At 47.4% G+C, this 15,419-nt stretch overlaps 2 protein-coding genes across 13 annotated transcripts; both read left to right on the forward strand.

Annotated features, from left to right (window-relative positions):
* Window positions 1-525: 525 nt before the first annotated feature.
* prom1b (prominin 1 b) lies at window positions 526-13,645 on the forward strand. Of its 12 annotated transcripts, none has more exons than XR_005896842.2 (29): window positions 526-1,182; window positions 4,943-5,004; window positions 5,313-5,339; window positions 5,434-5,639; window positions 6,393-6,513; window positions 6,608-6,671; window positions 6,755-6,844; window positions 7,060-7,083; window positions 7,341-7,558; window positions 7,656-7,730; window positions 7,911-7,974; window positions 8,119-8,127; window positions 8,234-8,393; window positions 8,575-8,727; window positions 8,829-8,952; window positions 9,115-9,218; window positions 9,316-9,400; window positions 9,491-9,637; window positions 9,754-9,825; window positions 9,930-10,022; window positions 10,211-10,228; window positions 10,394-10,447; window positions 10,535-10,615; window positions 10,841-10,909; window positions 10,993-11,082; window positions 11,176-11,291; window positions 11,435-11,791; window positions 11,978-12,431; window positions 12,564-13,645. XR_005896842.2 is itself a non-coding variant. In XM_029147707.3 (28 exons), the coding sequence occupies exons 1-27, from the start codon at window positions 912-914 to the stop codon at window positions 12,409-12,411; spliced, it is 2,619 nt and encodes an 872-aa protein (XP_029003540.1). In that variant the 5' UTR covers window positions 527-911; the 3' UTR covers window positions 12,412-12,431; window positions 12,564-13,645. The 12 variants fall into 12 exon arrangements, 1 of the variants encoding a protein (XP_029003540.1); XR_005896851.2 differs by having other exon boundaries at window positions 12,390-12,431; XR_005896835.2 differs by lacking the exon at window positions 11,435-11,791 and having other exon boundaries at window positions 11,978-12,258; window positions 12,390-12,431.
* Window positions 13,646-14,558: 913 nt separating this feature from the next.
* On the forward strand, window positions 14,559-15,251 carry fgfbp2b (fibroblast growth factor binding protein 2b). Its single transcript, XM_029147768.3, has one exon. The coding sequence runs from the start codon at window positions 14,559-14,561 to the stop codon at window positions 15,249-15,251; it is 693 nt and encodes a 230-aa protein (XP_029003601.1).
* The last annotated feature ends 168 nt before the right edge of the window (window positions 15,252-15,419 follow it).

The following is a 15,419-nucleotide window of genomic DNA, read 5'->3' on the forward strand; positions in this document are numbered from 1 at the left end:
CTATCAAATGATTTCATGATCTGATGTATCTGGTCTGATTTCATAGTCTTTCCTAGACTTATGGTTAATATTGCTTTGCCAACGTTCTATTTGCGAAGTGTTGTGCAGCTTTAAGCGTGTGTCTCATTGCTCTCAGAGCTGAAGGTCAGCTGCTGCATGACCAACGGTAAAGTCAATGACCGGCCTCACGTTCATAGAGACCCACTGATAATGTAGCAGAAACACTTACTGAAAGCTGAAGGACTCACAAAACAATTCTTTGTCAGTTGAATATGTACAAAAATGCAATCATATGCATAAGCAGCATCAGTTACATGATCCTATTCATGATTTGTGGTTTGAACTGTTTGATTTTTATATAGGTCACGTGAATCGTTGTAATTATATAGTTTTATATAGATGTCGTTGAATCAATTACTCAAACGCTGTAATCAACACACAAACATGCTGAACTTCTTAATTGTGGTTCACAGATGGACAGACGTTCCCCTGGTGTCACGCGCCATGTGCGGACTTTCCGCGAGCGCGGGCACTCTCGCGCATCGCCGTGCACGCGGGATTAGGCTTCTCGCGCAGCGGGCGGCCGGTGAGAGTGAAGCGCCGAGACATCGAGCGCATCCTCGGCCGTTAAGTCGTCGCAGAGCTCCGGGAAGAAGAAAAAAATGTCAGAGACGAGTCCGCACCGGGAAACGAGGAGGTAACGGCGCTGGGAGCTCGACCGGTGGATGGTGGAGGTGAAACTTTCCCCCCCGCGGCGGTTGTTGGTGACCCGTGAAGACAAGCCGCCGAGCGGGACAGGCGTCCCCGGCCGTCAACGCACCGTTTTCCCGCTGCTCCGCGGCGCAGGACCCGGCGTGGGCGTCCTCTCGTGCACTTTCTGACTTTCATCACGAAGCGGCACTTTCTGCGCCATGCTGTGGACCCGGTGGCTCGTGCTGCTGCTGTGCTGGGGGGCCGCGGGCGGCGAGCCGCGGGCGGACGGGAGGGACGAGGCCGCGGCGGAGGTCAGGTCGGACCCCCGCAGGCAGCGCACGCCTCCGCCGGTGGCGCCCCTGGACTTTGGCTACGTGTTCTCGCCCGTGTACGAGACCCACGCGTACTACGAGCCGGGGGCCATCGGAGTACTCTTTCACGTGGTCCGTGCGTTCCTCTACGTTGTTCAACCGAACACTTTCCCCAAAGGTGAGAAAACACCTGATGAGGGATGGAGGAGCAGCCGCTCCACCTCCGCCACGCTTACGTTTCACTTATATGAAGAAATGTAGGTGTAAAATGTACATGTTTACATCACACGATGAATGCTATGATAGAAAGAATATAAACGCGGTCAGATCTGTATAATGAACGTTGAGGGTTTGAGGCAGAAGGCTGATATCTGGGGCAGTGATGAACAGGTACATGTGAGTTAACGGTGGTGTTGATATAAACAATAGGGGATTATTTTATCCGCTATGTCACTTTTCTCAGGTTTGTGTTTTATCAGAAAAGCCTTTGGGTTGTGAACGGTCCACAGGTCATTTTTATACCTAAGGGCTGAGGAGTCACAAGCCATGAAGCTGGGAAACCACCGTCCTACATGTGGTTCTGAAGCATTACAGGATGAGTCTGACCTGGTGATTACAAACCGAAAAAGAAAGTCCAAAAAGGCACAAAACTTCATATTGATTGCTGTGGAAGTTGCGTTTCCACACAGCAGCTGTAGCTTTGATGCTAATGATTTGTGTGTGTGTGTGTGTGTACACTATCAGTCATATAACTCACATGTGATCCTCTCCCGGTCCATTCTGTCACATGCAGCTGTATAGATATGTAGTGACGCCAGTTAAAACCTTTTGTGGGCAGTTCGAGTGGTCACGTGGGTTGATAACGCAGTACAATAGGATTGGAGGCTTTAAGTTGCTGCCGCTTTGGTGTCCAGGGTTAGGGCCGCTAGTAGGCTAATCAATTAGCAGATCAGCGATTAGAGGAGGCTTTCTGAGTCACCTGCATCACTGCATAATACCTTAATCCACCCGACCATATGGCGCTGCCTCCAGGGACCTTCCACACGCACACGCACAGGTAGAGACCACCTGGATGTGAACGTCCCAGGTCATGTGTGGGAAAGATCACGCACACACAGACCTGGACCTGCGAGTACTTAAGACCTGGCTCATCTGCCTTTGTTGTATTATCACCTGTATCTGCCCCGTGAAGGCTGAAATAACAGCCTGTAATATTTTTTCCTTTCTAGCATATTTTACGTTTCATCAACATAAGCGTGAGACACTTAGTCGCCGCACAACGAGCGGGAGGAGCCTTGAGCCTCGGGGTTTGGCCCGGAGCCCAGGTTCTCGTGGGTTCTCCAGGTTCCTCCCACGGCCCAGAGCGGTCAGGTGAACTGGTGTCTGACCTGTAGGTGTGTGTGTTAAGGGTTGTCTGTCGGTTTGTGTGGCGGTTTGTGATGACCTGTCCTACACCTCGACAGAACAGCATGGAAACAAGCAGAAAGCCAACATTTCCTTTTCCTTCCTCCGTCCAACTCAGCGGTTTGATTTGAGAGTGAAGACGTGTTTTGGACTCTGTGTCTTCTTATCCCTCTGATATACACGGGCTAGATTAGAGGATTAGCACCCGCACGGCTAATGCTACCGCCATGCTGCTAGCGCCGCTACAGATGGCATCGTCGCACACACTCGCTCAGAAACTGGCAAACACACACGCGTTTAGAAAGTGGGTCATAGTTCTGGTGTTTGTCTGTTTAATTACTGCTTGGTGCGGCACAAGTTGTTTATCAGCAGGCCAGCGACTTAACACAGGTCATATTAAAAGAAAACCACATTATTTCTGTGTGTTAAGGATATTAAGGAAAGGAAAAGGGATAAATGACGACCTAAGAAGATGATTTTTTAATTCTCACCAGACGAATAGTTTGTACTACTACTAGTGTACTACTAGTTTGTACTACATGTACTACTAGTTTGTACTACATAATCAAGGTGACATAGAGGAAATGCTAGCTTTTGCAAGAGAGGCAGCGATTGTCAGTGTAAAAGAGTTTAATACTGGTCAGTCATGGTTTGCATAGAGGTTTATTCTCACCAGGACTGGGCTACTGAACATTTCTGAAAAAATGTTGTGGGGATCAGTTTCTCTTCACTGTGAAACCATGGTGGTGGCACGACCGAATGGAGGTCAGAGTCACCCGCCTTCTTTAAATCTGAAGATAAAGATCCAAAATCCAGAAAGTTTAAATATCACTTAAGCTGCTGCCTGGAAAGACTGTATAGTAAGAAGAAGAAGAAAGCATTTATTGGTCATTATCACATCTGTTACAATGTAACAACAAAGTTGCTCTTCTGCATTCAACCCCTCAGCTCCCCGGGGGAGCAGTGGGCTGCCATGCGAGGCAGCGGGTGAGAAGTAGTCCAGGATACACCTGGAGCCCTGTTGTGCTGCTGCTCTGCCCACAGCTACCACACCACCACGTCTGTCACATCCACTGCCTCGAGAGCTGGACCAACTAACATGAATCATGACCTCTGACCTCCCGCCTGGTCTCCTTTGCACTTTGCTTTGGTCCCAGTCTCTGATGGGCCTGTTTGCTTGTGTGTGTGTTCTGTATGTGTTTACAGGCCTATACATAGGCAGCAGAGGTAGTCGCTGGTTGCGTAAGTCTGTATTGACACCTTCCAGTAATCTCTCAGAACAGCTCAGCGTGGAGGATTGTGATAGCCTATATTTACACCTTACGGTAGGAGCTGTAGGTTGTGGCTCACTCTACACATCACCCCAGGTACAATGGTGATGTTTTGGTTCATAACGGTGTTTGCAGTGTGTTTGTGTGTGTGTGTTAATGCTGGTGTGTTCACTCGTGTCCACAGAGCTGATCCTCCTTCTTCCTTTTGTTTGCCGGAGCTACCTCTTATACTGGGTCACTAAACTAAGCTGTCTAAGCTGAACTGCCCTCCGAGTCTAATGCAAACTAAGCAGCTGAGCAACAACAGGTGGCACAGACATAACTCATCTGTGCTCATATGCTGCATCTGCACAGTTGAGGTCTCCTCAGGTCGAGCCTCATCCTCAAAGAGTTTTAACCAACACCCAGGATATAAAGGAGTGAGACAGCGGGTGAGGAGGAGAGTGCAGGGATCATACTGTACATGTGCTTACTAAACTTAGTTTTTGTTTTCCTCATCCAAGTCCAATTCACATGCAGATGTAACCAACAACAGATAACATATAAATCTGACTGTAATACAATGATAATATAACAAATGTGTGCCCTTGTTCAATATTGCAATAGAAAAGACACAACTTGGTACTAGTGTGTGTGTGTGTGTGTGTGTGTGTGTGTGTGTGTGTGTGTGTTCTCAGTGCACAGATGTAAGCGTGGCAGAGATCGCTGTGTCAGCACCTACATGCTAAACTGACCTCCATCTGCTTATCATGCACAGCAGGGACCCACTCTTCTTGGTTTACAGTAATTTACTTTGTTCGAAGATAAAAAAGTATAGCTGTACTGATGATCATTCTAACCATCCATGAAAAAATAGTAAATTAAATGAAATATATTTTTATAAGTACATACTGTTGATGTGTGTTGATTCTCACAACTGTAGCTATATGTGCATTATGTGTGTGGCTCGGTGTGTACCTGCTGAGTAACAGCATGGATGAGTCACCGTCCAGCTAAGATTATTACTGACCTGCAGAGTTCACCGGCAAAACTAAAGAGTTCGTCAAAACACACAGCTGTTAGATTTATACGGAAAGACCGTCCAAGGGATCTCCTCTGGAATTAAAAAAACAAGCTACATAATCTGTGTTGCCTGCTCACAGTCAGATAAATTGACAAAGTACAGGTGTAGTACAGTACAAGTGTATTTGACTGTCTGGGAAATCGAAAAAGATTAATACAAAGGACTTTTTGTGATTTTCTGTCTGCTCTATTTTTCCCCAGATTTGGTTGTTAAACTTATTCAACAAAATATGGGGGGAATCAAAGTGGAGGAATGGAGAAAGGTAAGTTTGACTTGGGTCATAACTGAACTTTATGATTAAATAAATGGTTTAATGATTAACACAATGATTAGTTGTGTTTTGACACAAAATACAGATACAGCCAAAGACGCAATTCCTGTATTTATATATATGTTATCAAACCTGCTAGATCACAAACTGAATCAGGCGTTAACATCTTTGAGGTTAAATTTCATTGTCATGAATAGAGTTTATTTCTTACGTCACCTTGACACTGCTCAAATCAGAACTCTGAGCCACTGACCAAGTTTCCTCTTTGTTTTCTTTGACCACGTGTTGTGTTCTCACAGCCAGAAAATGTTGTCCTGTTGCTGCAGGTAAACCCAATACACAGTAGAATGTAATATTATCCTCACAGTAGCTAGTAGCCAGAGAGCGACGTGACGATGGGGTGAGTTTTCTCCTCTGCAGTGGATCTACTACGAGGCTGGATTCCTCATCTGTGCCTCCATCGGGATCCTGTTCGTGGTCCTCACCCCCGTCGTGGGCCTGTGTTTCTGTGTGTGTCGATGCTGTGAGAACTGTGGAGGGGAGATGCACCAGCGGCAGAGGAAGAACGCCGACTGCCAGAGAGGTTTCTACACGGCCTCGCTCATCGCCGCCACCACCTTCATCGTGTGAGTCTCAGTCCATTTTGCTTATGGTCAATGGCCTTTTTATAAGGCCAAGGTGATGATCACCTATTTGCACGTGAGCAAGACCGGTGAACAAACTCAGGGAAGCTGCTCTGTGGAGGTGAGACAGGTGCACGGTTGGAGGAACGGGATCCGAGCCGTGCAGGACAGTCAGGCGGCAGCGATAGGCCTTGGCTCACTGTGAGAGGCCTCTGTGTGAGAGAGCGCGCTCACAGCACACACCCCAAGCTCTTTGTGACCAATTGAAAATCTATGCGTTGTCTGGTGAGTTTGTCCTTGGAGTTTGGTTTCAGGTTCCTCAGTCAGCAGATTTTCCTCTGACTGGTTTTAGGCAAATCTCTGTTTATGTGTCGATGAAATACGGTAAATCTGCGCCCCTCATTAGAAAGAAAAGTTTGATCGATTAAGAGATGAAGTTATAAACGGTATGGGTATACTTTGTTACACATACAGAGGACAGATCACATACCGTACCGAAAAAGTTCATTCATATATAGATAACAAAGAAGAATACACTTTGTTGACAGAAACAGAAACATTTTATCGTTCTCTTTTTTTTAAGCATTAATAATAAAAAAATGTGCCTGGTGAAGATTTCTTTATTGTAGTGGTGACGTATCATCAGTGAGTGATTGTGATTCCCTCTCAGTGGCTGTGCTGCCCTCTGCTGGTCAACAGCTGTTACTGACTGATCCTGTCTGTCTGTCTGTCTGTCTGCCTGCCTGCCTGTTTCAGCGGGGGAGTGCTCATTGCCTACGCAGCAAACCACAATGTCAGTAGCCAGATCAAAACCACGCGACGCTTCATTAACACCAACATCAGAGACCTGAAGACCTTCGCCAATAACACACCTGGGGTATGACACACACACACACACACACACTGCAGGTAGATACACACTGCAGGTCACACGCGTGCTATCTGTACTAGTGTTCTGCTTTCTGTTGCAGCAAATCGAATACCTGACTGCTCAGTACACCACAGCAAAGAACAAAGTCCTGTCAGACCTTGACAGTAAGCTGAACTCAAGCTGTTTACACTCAGTGTTCTCGAACACTTCTCCCTGTTTCCTAAAACGCTCTGAACCTCCTGTGCAGACATTGGGCCTTTGCTGGGCAGTAGGATCCACAGTCAGCTGGAGAAAGAGGTGGTTCCCACTTTGGACATTGCACTGCGAATGGCAGGAGGTAACACCAAATAGCTTTAAACATGGCTTTGGTCCATTACACGCTGTGTCCCACTGATGTTAGTACATGGAAAATCTGACTGACCTTATTGAATGTAAAGATGAATGAAGTTCATGAAATCACGTGTCCAGATGTGTCTTTCAAGGACATATCCTCACTGGGTTGTCTTACTCTCTGTTCCCCTGTGACTCCTTCACATTTTATAATATCTAAAGGAAAAGTTGAGAATGCCATCAAAGGTAATGGGAGCTGCTCTGATTCAGAGCCCGTTACTCTGTGTTAGTGGATCCAGGCGTGACTGAATGCTGACCCTGGACGTTTTCATTGTAAACTGTGTGCAGTTGTGGTCTTGCCCTGTATCGTGTTGACCTGTGATCAGTGTAATCAGTGTTTTTCAGTGTGTAACTAAAACTGCACGCGGCTCAGACACATAATGACAAATGCAACATTATTGCAAATGTACAAGCTCAGTTCGTCCCTCCTAACGTGCTAATAGCGATGCGGGAGACTAAAGAGGCCCTGGAGAACATCAGCTCATCACTGGAGGTGCTTCAGGAGGAGACGGGAAAGCTTCAGGCCAGTCTGTCCGGGGAGCGCGCGTCTCTGTCCAACACGCTGTCCGACCCGGCCTGCACCAACGGCGCGGTCTCGCACACCTGCAACGCCATCAGGTCCACGCTGGCTCAGCTGGGAATCAGTGCAGATTTCTCTGAGGTAAAAAGTGCAAACCCAAACTCTGTGACCGGGAGCGTTTAATTTGAGCAAAACTCTTTCCATATTTAGTGACGATCACACCTTTTCTGACTTTCAGCTCCCGGACGTCAGTCATGCTTTGGCCAATGTCAACGTAGTTCTGAGAACAGATCTCAGCAACATTGTACAAAAGGTTGGTTTATTTTTCTCAAAAGGTGTAAATTATATTAATAAAATAGTAAAATGGAAATGCATGGGCTGGTGGATGAAATGCTAGTGTACAGGTAGTGTGTCAAGTGTAAATTACCCACTAAGAGTATTTCTCCCTTCGTTATCTGTTTTGCCTCTCTCCCTGTTTCCCACTGTCTTCCAGGGTTACTCGTCCTTTAATAACACACCCAAACTTGTCCAAGAGCAAACTAAAAACGTTGTTTCAGGTATGGACACAGTTTAATAAATGTACACATTTACTACTTATCTTTATAAATGAGAGAGATTTGACTTGTGAGTCTGTTTTTGTTTTCTTCTTGTTTTCCTTCTTTTTCTGACTTGTATGATGGATGATGATGATGATGATGAAGCTCTACCACGTAAGCCTCGTTTGACCCATTTCACTGGCTCTCACTGCCTTCATGTTGATACAGACCAACCCCTCGGCCCCTTCTGACTTTTGCCCGTTGGCTTTTTTGTGTGTAGGAGTGAAAGGCATGCTGGATAAGATCGGCACAGAGATCAACAGCTACGCCAAAATGTTCCCAATAGAAGCGTCTTTGGCCAACTTCACCATTTACATCAACAATAGTCAGAAGAAAATTGAAGCCTATTACCCACAGATCGACCAGTTGGATTTCTACAGGTGTGTGTTCTGTTTTAACCTGTGTTAAACTGTTAAACCGATCAGAGGAAGTTTATATATTGTTTCGCAATTCAACAATATACAGTAACTAATATAATTATTATTCTAGCGTCTAGAGCCAAAATTAGCCCTGTGGTCTGCTTTACTGATAAAGTGTGACCCTATTGTGTGTTTGCTGCAGGTGGATCGGCTGCGTGGCAGTGCTTTGCATGGTCGTCCTGGTCCTGGCCTTCAACATACTGGGACTTCTCTGTGGCACCTGTGGCTACGACAAACAGGCTACGCCTACAACCAGAGGATGCCTCTCAAACACCGGCGGCAACCTGCTGATGGCGTAAGTCTCCAACACCTGAGCTGATGGAGCCTGAGGGGCTGAAAAAAAATCAATATTGTAATTTACTGTAAATAATATTCTTTTCATTCTTTCTCTTTCAGTGGGGTGGGATTCTCTTTTATCTTTGCCTGGGTTCTCATGGGCATCGTGTGCACCTTGTTCGCTGTTGGTGGCAACGTGGAGAAGCTGGTGTGTGAACCGCTGGCCAACAGGCAGATTTTTAAGGTGCTGCAAACGGATTCTGTTTCTGAATCCCCTCCCTGATTCTCCTGGCGTTTACCTAAAATACACAATGCACAGCGCTACTGCTCCATTCTGATGAACAGTGTGTGTGTGTGTGTGTGTGTGTGTGTGTGTGTGTGTGTGTGTGTGTGTGTGTGTGTGTAGATCATAGACACTCCGTTCCTGGTCCATCCTGGTAAGAAGAACTTCCTTCCTGGACTGCTGTTTCAGAATCCAAACATTGACTTGACTTTGGGAAGCATGTACAGGTAAACATAGCTGTCACATTCTAAGGCATGAATTTCACATTATTGTAATCGTGACTGAGTTCTTGATCTCATTAAAGATGATGTTTTTTTTTTTTAGTGAGTGCCGTGAGAACAACGGTCTGTATCACGCTCTGCAGCTGGAGACCTTGTTTAACATCAACTCCTTCCTTAACAGAACTGTGGTATGTGAACACCACCCACCATGTATAACCTGGCATACGACTGGAAAAGCAGATCATTTCTGAGTTTATGTGCATGCATTGTTTCCACAGTCCAACAAGGACTTGACCAAAGTGTTTGAGAATGTGCAGGTGGACCTGCAGGACATCACGCTGCTAGAACAGGCCGGCAGAGACAACCTCATCCACTTCGCCAACTCTGGAATTGGACAGATTGACTATGAGGCATACCTAACGGAGGTCATTAAATATCTGTGATCTGATAAAAGCAAAGTAGAAATGTCACAAGCTCACCAGGCTGCACAAGGAAAATACTCCAATTCATATTCACCCTGTGTGTAAATGTGTTGCTTCAGGTAAACAAGGGGGTCACGCTTGTGGATCTGCTGTCCTTCTCCACTGACCTGGAGGCTCAGGCCGATCAGCTGGTGAGTCAGCGAGGTCACGGTGCTGTTGGAAGAGCAAGAGGACCAACCAGCGTCCTGGCGCCGGCTCGTTGTTCGTGCCTGACCCTGTGATTGTGTGTCTGCAGCCGCGCGGCGCCCTGGAGAACGCACTGAAGGGACACGCCAGCAGCATCAGACAGATCCACAGAGACCAGGTGGTGCCCCTGGAGCAGGCGGCGGTGGGTTCCTCTCATGGTCCAAGCATGCACTCAAACAAAGGCCTGGTTGTCCATCACTCTACTGGCCCGAAACCTGCCACCACACACATTATTTAACACGTCGTGCACTGTGTGTTCACAGTGGAAGTGTTTTATCCTCACGCTTGCTTCTTTCCTCTTCTTCCCTTTCTTTCATACAATGGTGACAGAAATATGTCAAAGCGCGGGTAAGAGGCTGTTGCTGGACGACCCTGCGGCCGTGTTTGCTTTTTTCACTGACGTGCTTCATGTCGTGACACCAGTGGCGTGACGTGGTGGAGTGTTTGTGAACGCATTCCCAGACGCTTGAGCCTCGATCTTGTTCAGCAGCCTTTTCCCTCTCCCTCCCACAGAGCACCCTGAGCCAGAGCATCAAGCTCCTGCAGAGGATGTCCAACGACCTGCCGGTGACGACCGCTCACAAAAAGCAATAACGTTAACGATTAACTCGCAAATGTGATGGTGACGCCAACGTCCTCCTCGTTTCCCCTCAGGCCAAGGTCACTAATATCCTGAGTGCCATTGACGCAGCAGAGTATCTCATCACTCATAATGCCTCCCATGTGGTGAAGCAGGTACACACTTTAATATATCACATGAAATGTGAAATGAACAGATGAAAGGTTTCAAATCCTAATTTAAAAGAACTGGGGTTTAAAAACACATGCTGTGTTTTTGGCCTTGCTTCAACTGCTACTTGTATTGGTTGCAGTTGCATCGTAGACAATTTTATTGGTTCTTCTTGCTGTAGTTTGTGTACGTGGAGCTCACTACAGCCTCTCTTGCCTGTACGTTTGTAGGAAACGAAGGGCTACACCCAGAGCTTGATGGGATACTTCACACAGTACACACAATGGGTTAAACACTCTGTGAGTATCCTCCTCATAGTCCTGCGTTTCCAGGTCAAAGAGCCCTGAGTCTGGAATCATGTGACCTGTGTATTCGTCCACAGTTGACTAAAGAGGTGGCTCAGTGTAAACCCATCAGTAACATTGTGGACAGCATGGAGATAGTCGGCTGCAGCTTCATCATCGACTCAGTGGTACTGCTTTAGAACAAGCTTCAGAACAAATCCTGTGACCTGTGAACCCAACATTTGGCCTAAAAAGCGAATTCCCTGCACGTCGTTTTTCAGAACACGTTCTGGTTCGGTCTGGGAGGCTGCTGCATCTTCTTGATACCCAGCATCATCTTCTCTGTCAAACTGGCCAAATACTACAGGAGGATGGACACAGAGGACGTGTTTGAAGAGTGAGTCCCAACACACACATCCTTTAATCCCGCCGCGGCCTTTAAATCTCCGCTGGTGTTGATGAAAACGAAGGGAACTAACGCTTCTCCCCTGTCTTTGTCTCCGACGTCATCTCTCCTCTGCTTCGTCATCTCGTTTCCAGTGCGTCCAGCTGCTCGTACCCGTGGCTCGTGGCCCTTTGATGTTAACATTCGCTCGTCCCTTTGTCCACCTCACATGCTCTCTCTCTTTTGGTACTGGCTCCCTCACCTTCGGATCTTCTCTCTCCTCTCACGTCAGTGGAAATCACAAGCGTGCCGTCCTATTGAGGGGATTCTGATCTCATATTAACCCCTCGTGTTACCACTCACTCCCGCTGAGCGTCTCTCCAGCCTCGTCGCTGTCACCGCCACCCTCCCGTCCTGCTCCTCACCTGTCCTCCCTGGCTCTTATATTGCAGGATGGGTAACACAGGTAGTCACAGTGGCCGAGTGTGCGCTGGAAACCTCGCTGTGGTCAGGTACGGGCCGCGCCCGACAAGCGTGCATGCCTGCATGGAGAGGTGTTAAGGGGTGAAGGGATGTTTTCACTCGCACGCCCGGTTAAACATTCCACAGCAGATTTTTCCACAGTTCTTGAGTTTATAAAGCATCATCCCACTCCCGTTTGTATGCGTGTGTGTGTCTGTGTGTGCGTGTGCATGTAGCTCCCCCTACGACTCCCTGCCTATGTTCCCTCGGGCGTCCGCTCCCCCGAGCTCCTCCGGCTGGTCTCCATAAAGAAATGCTGTCCTCCCTGCAGAGGTACCATCGCTCACGGCCGTCTGTGCTTCACCGCTAACGACGAGCAGACGCTGAATCATCACCTGTGTGACGTTACTCTGGTCACTGACCGATCATCACCCTTTTATCCCACATCCATCTGACTCAAGAGATGCCCGTGTTTCCTTGTCAATTGTCCTTTTAACCATTCTGATTCATATGAATGGTTAGAACACGTGATGGTCCATTCAAAAATACCCTCTCACCAACACAGTATCATCATAGAACTAAGTATCTGTGATGAGCTATGAGCTTTTCAGCTTGAACAGAGTTGATTCCATTCTCTTCTTTCCACAGTGGACACGAGAACTGGAACTGAGTCTTCACTCACCCACTCAGGTGGGTCTTATTTTGATTTGTTCATTCCTGTTCATTGCAGTAACACGTCCTTGTGGGAGACGAGCAGCCTCCACCACAGTGGATTCACATTAAATCTCTTTGACAAATCACTTGTAATTTTTTTTTCAACAGGATCACAGAACTTTCCAGTTTTGTAACCCAACTATGGACAAAGGGACGGAATGAAACCCATCAGGAACTTCATCGTGAGGACCTCGCGACCCGTCTACCCCACCAAGCCATTTGACCAGGACCTCTGATCAGCCAACTGTAATGACCACAGCCTCAGTGCTCCTAGTGTTTGATGAAGCACGATATCATGTCAGAGCCACGTTCCTGCTAGTTTTACCTGTAGGTGATGAATTCATACTTTACCAGCTTTAACAGGGTGACACAAGTGTACATTTTTTACGCTTTCAAACCTTTTGAAAGTTTTATATATTTTTTGTTAATGTTTTATAACATTTATGTAGATTCTTTAGAGGTCTAGCTTTTTATCTGTTCTTTCGTTGGTGAATATTTGTCATTAGCTTGTGTCATTTTGACTCCTCAAGCTGCACTAAACAGGTTCCAGGATCCCCATGGTGCACTTTGACAGTCTGGAAAATAAACTTTTGTGTTGAGTGTTGGGACGAATGATAATGAACTGAAGTGTCACTAGTGTATTTTAGCCAGTTAGTGTATAAAAAAACACGTTCAAAATTTTGGTATTGACTTAAATCTTACAAATTCTTACCCAGAATGCAAATGGATATAGCATGCTAACAGATTCACAGGTTAAGTCTATATAATAGTTCTATAGGTAAATGGTTCCTGGGTAGATATATTAGTCATTCTGAACTAACTCTCTGCACAAAAGGCTGCTGTGTTTCCCAAACTGTCAAACCTCTTTAAACACAGAACAAGGGAAGTGTTTTTCCAGCAATTATCCTGGTCCTTGCTACTGCAGGAGTCAAAATGTTACTGGCTACTATACGACGGCTAACAAACACAATACTGTGTCTGGGGCATTTCTTGCCGGACCATTAGTGAAGCCCTAGCTGCTTGTTTTGTCAGAGGATTCTTTGTTTTTCTTCAGCGTGTTGTGGTTCGGGGAGTAAAGCTCCCAGAGGTCTCTGTGGTGTCAGAGGTCAAGATGAAGCGCACAGACAAACACCAAGCTGGAGAGTGAGGGGAGGAAACAAATCTGTGAATAAAAACGTCACTGTACAAAGTGTCTGCTGTATTTTTCCTCCATATTTATGCACGGACACTTAAGCTAAAGGAAAAATACTAATACTCCCAGTAGAACCTTGGCTGCTGCTTGTGTTTAAATTAAAGCTAATACTGACACACAAAAAAATGTTTTATGGTCTTTCAAACCTATGTATTGGGATTCGTACAATAATAATAAAAATAATAAAAAAACAATCCGTACAATAAAATACACATAGTTGTTTTTATTAGGTGATAATAATTAATAATCATAACCCGCTAAAGCTGATCAGTGGATGTCAGACCTCCATCAGACCCTTCAATAAACTAAACATCTGGTCCATCATCGCTGCGAGTTTAGTTTGATACACGCTTAAAATACAGAACGTCGCCATTTTCATTAATTATTTAATTATTTATAATCAGATTTTCAGCTGAAATTGAATGACAAAACATATAATCCTAGATAAGTCTGTGACAACAAGAAGAACATGACCAGAATGTTTATTTGTACAAGGTCCCATCTTAAGTCTTGATCTTAGTTTGGCCCTGGAGCTTCAGTCCATCGCTCCTTCACCACTGCCTCCATCAATGGTCAAAGAAGGTCTTGTGTGATTATATAATGTCTCACAACATTTGGTTTCCTGAGTGCCGGCGCTCCCTCAGCCTCACCCCGGTGCTTCTATGACTGTTGACGCCCCCCTTCCCCCGCTTCCTCACGCGGAAAACCTGTTTACGCTCTCCCCTCCAGCTCATCCATCACTTTTTCAGGCCCGTGCGGCCGTGTGGTCGTGTGGGAGGGCCGCCGCCGGAGGAGGAGTCTCCTCATTTACCCAAATAACGCCGTCTTTGTGAGCTCCGCGCTTAAAAGGTCATTCTCGGGTTTTTCAAGCCCTCGCACGCCTGGAACCCTCCACTCATACGGACGCCGCCATGGTCCCCGGGATGAGAGCGCTGCTGCTGTTCCTGGCAGTGACCGTTTACGCCTCCAGCGCCCAGACAGACAACAAGCAGCCGCCGCCGCCGCACGGCGGCAACTGGGACGAGCCCATCAAATTCAGCACCAAGACCAAGGACTCCTGCGCCATGGTGACGTCTGCGCTGGGGAACTACACTCGCCTGCGTGTCTCCTGCAAAGGTCAGAGCCAAGGTCAGACCCCGGGACGCTCCTACTACTGCGACTTCCAGGGGAAACCCAACCTCTGTCGCGCCTACGGCGCCAACCCTCGCCACTACTTCACCCAGATGATGTGGGAGCTGCGGAAGCTGGGCCACGCCTGCCAAGGAGCCAAGCTCTATCGGCCGCCCATGTGCAAGAAGTACCCCGACGAGGCCCAGATGACCTTCTTGGCCTCCTGGCCCAAGACCGCCGTCCCCAGGCCGCCCAAGCCCGGGCCCGACAGGCAGGCGGCGCCGACCCAGAGTAAGCCGGCCGCCACCGTCAGGCCCAACAGGCCCGCGAAGCCTCAGCCGGGCAAGAACAGGAAGAGCACCGTCAGGCCGCTGAAGCCCGCCGCCCCCCCCACGGAGCAGCCCGACGCCGCGGCCCAGCGCCTCGCCTCCGAGTACTGCTGGAAGAGCCTCCACGGCATCTGCGCCTACGTCATCAGCTGGTTCCAGGAGTGAAGCCGGCGAGAGAGGGGGACTGTGAAGTCAGGTTGCCGTCCTTCAGATTAGAACCATGCTTTTCTATAGCGCCGTCTGAACAGTCATGCGTCAAACACACAGCAAAGCAAAGCAAATGTTCACAGCTTCTGTTTGTATTCGCTGCAAAATGTCCTTTCTCATCTCACA

This window comes from Betta splendens, chromosome 1, assembly GCF_900634795.4.
Source record: "Betta splendens chromosome 1, fBetSpl5.4, whole genome shotgun sequence".
Taxonomy (NCBI): Eukaryota; Metazoa; Chordata; class Actinopteri; order Anabantiformes; family Osphronemidae; genus Betta; species Betta splendens.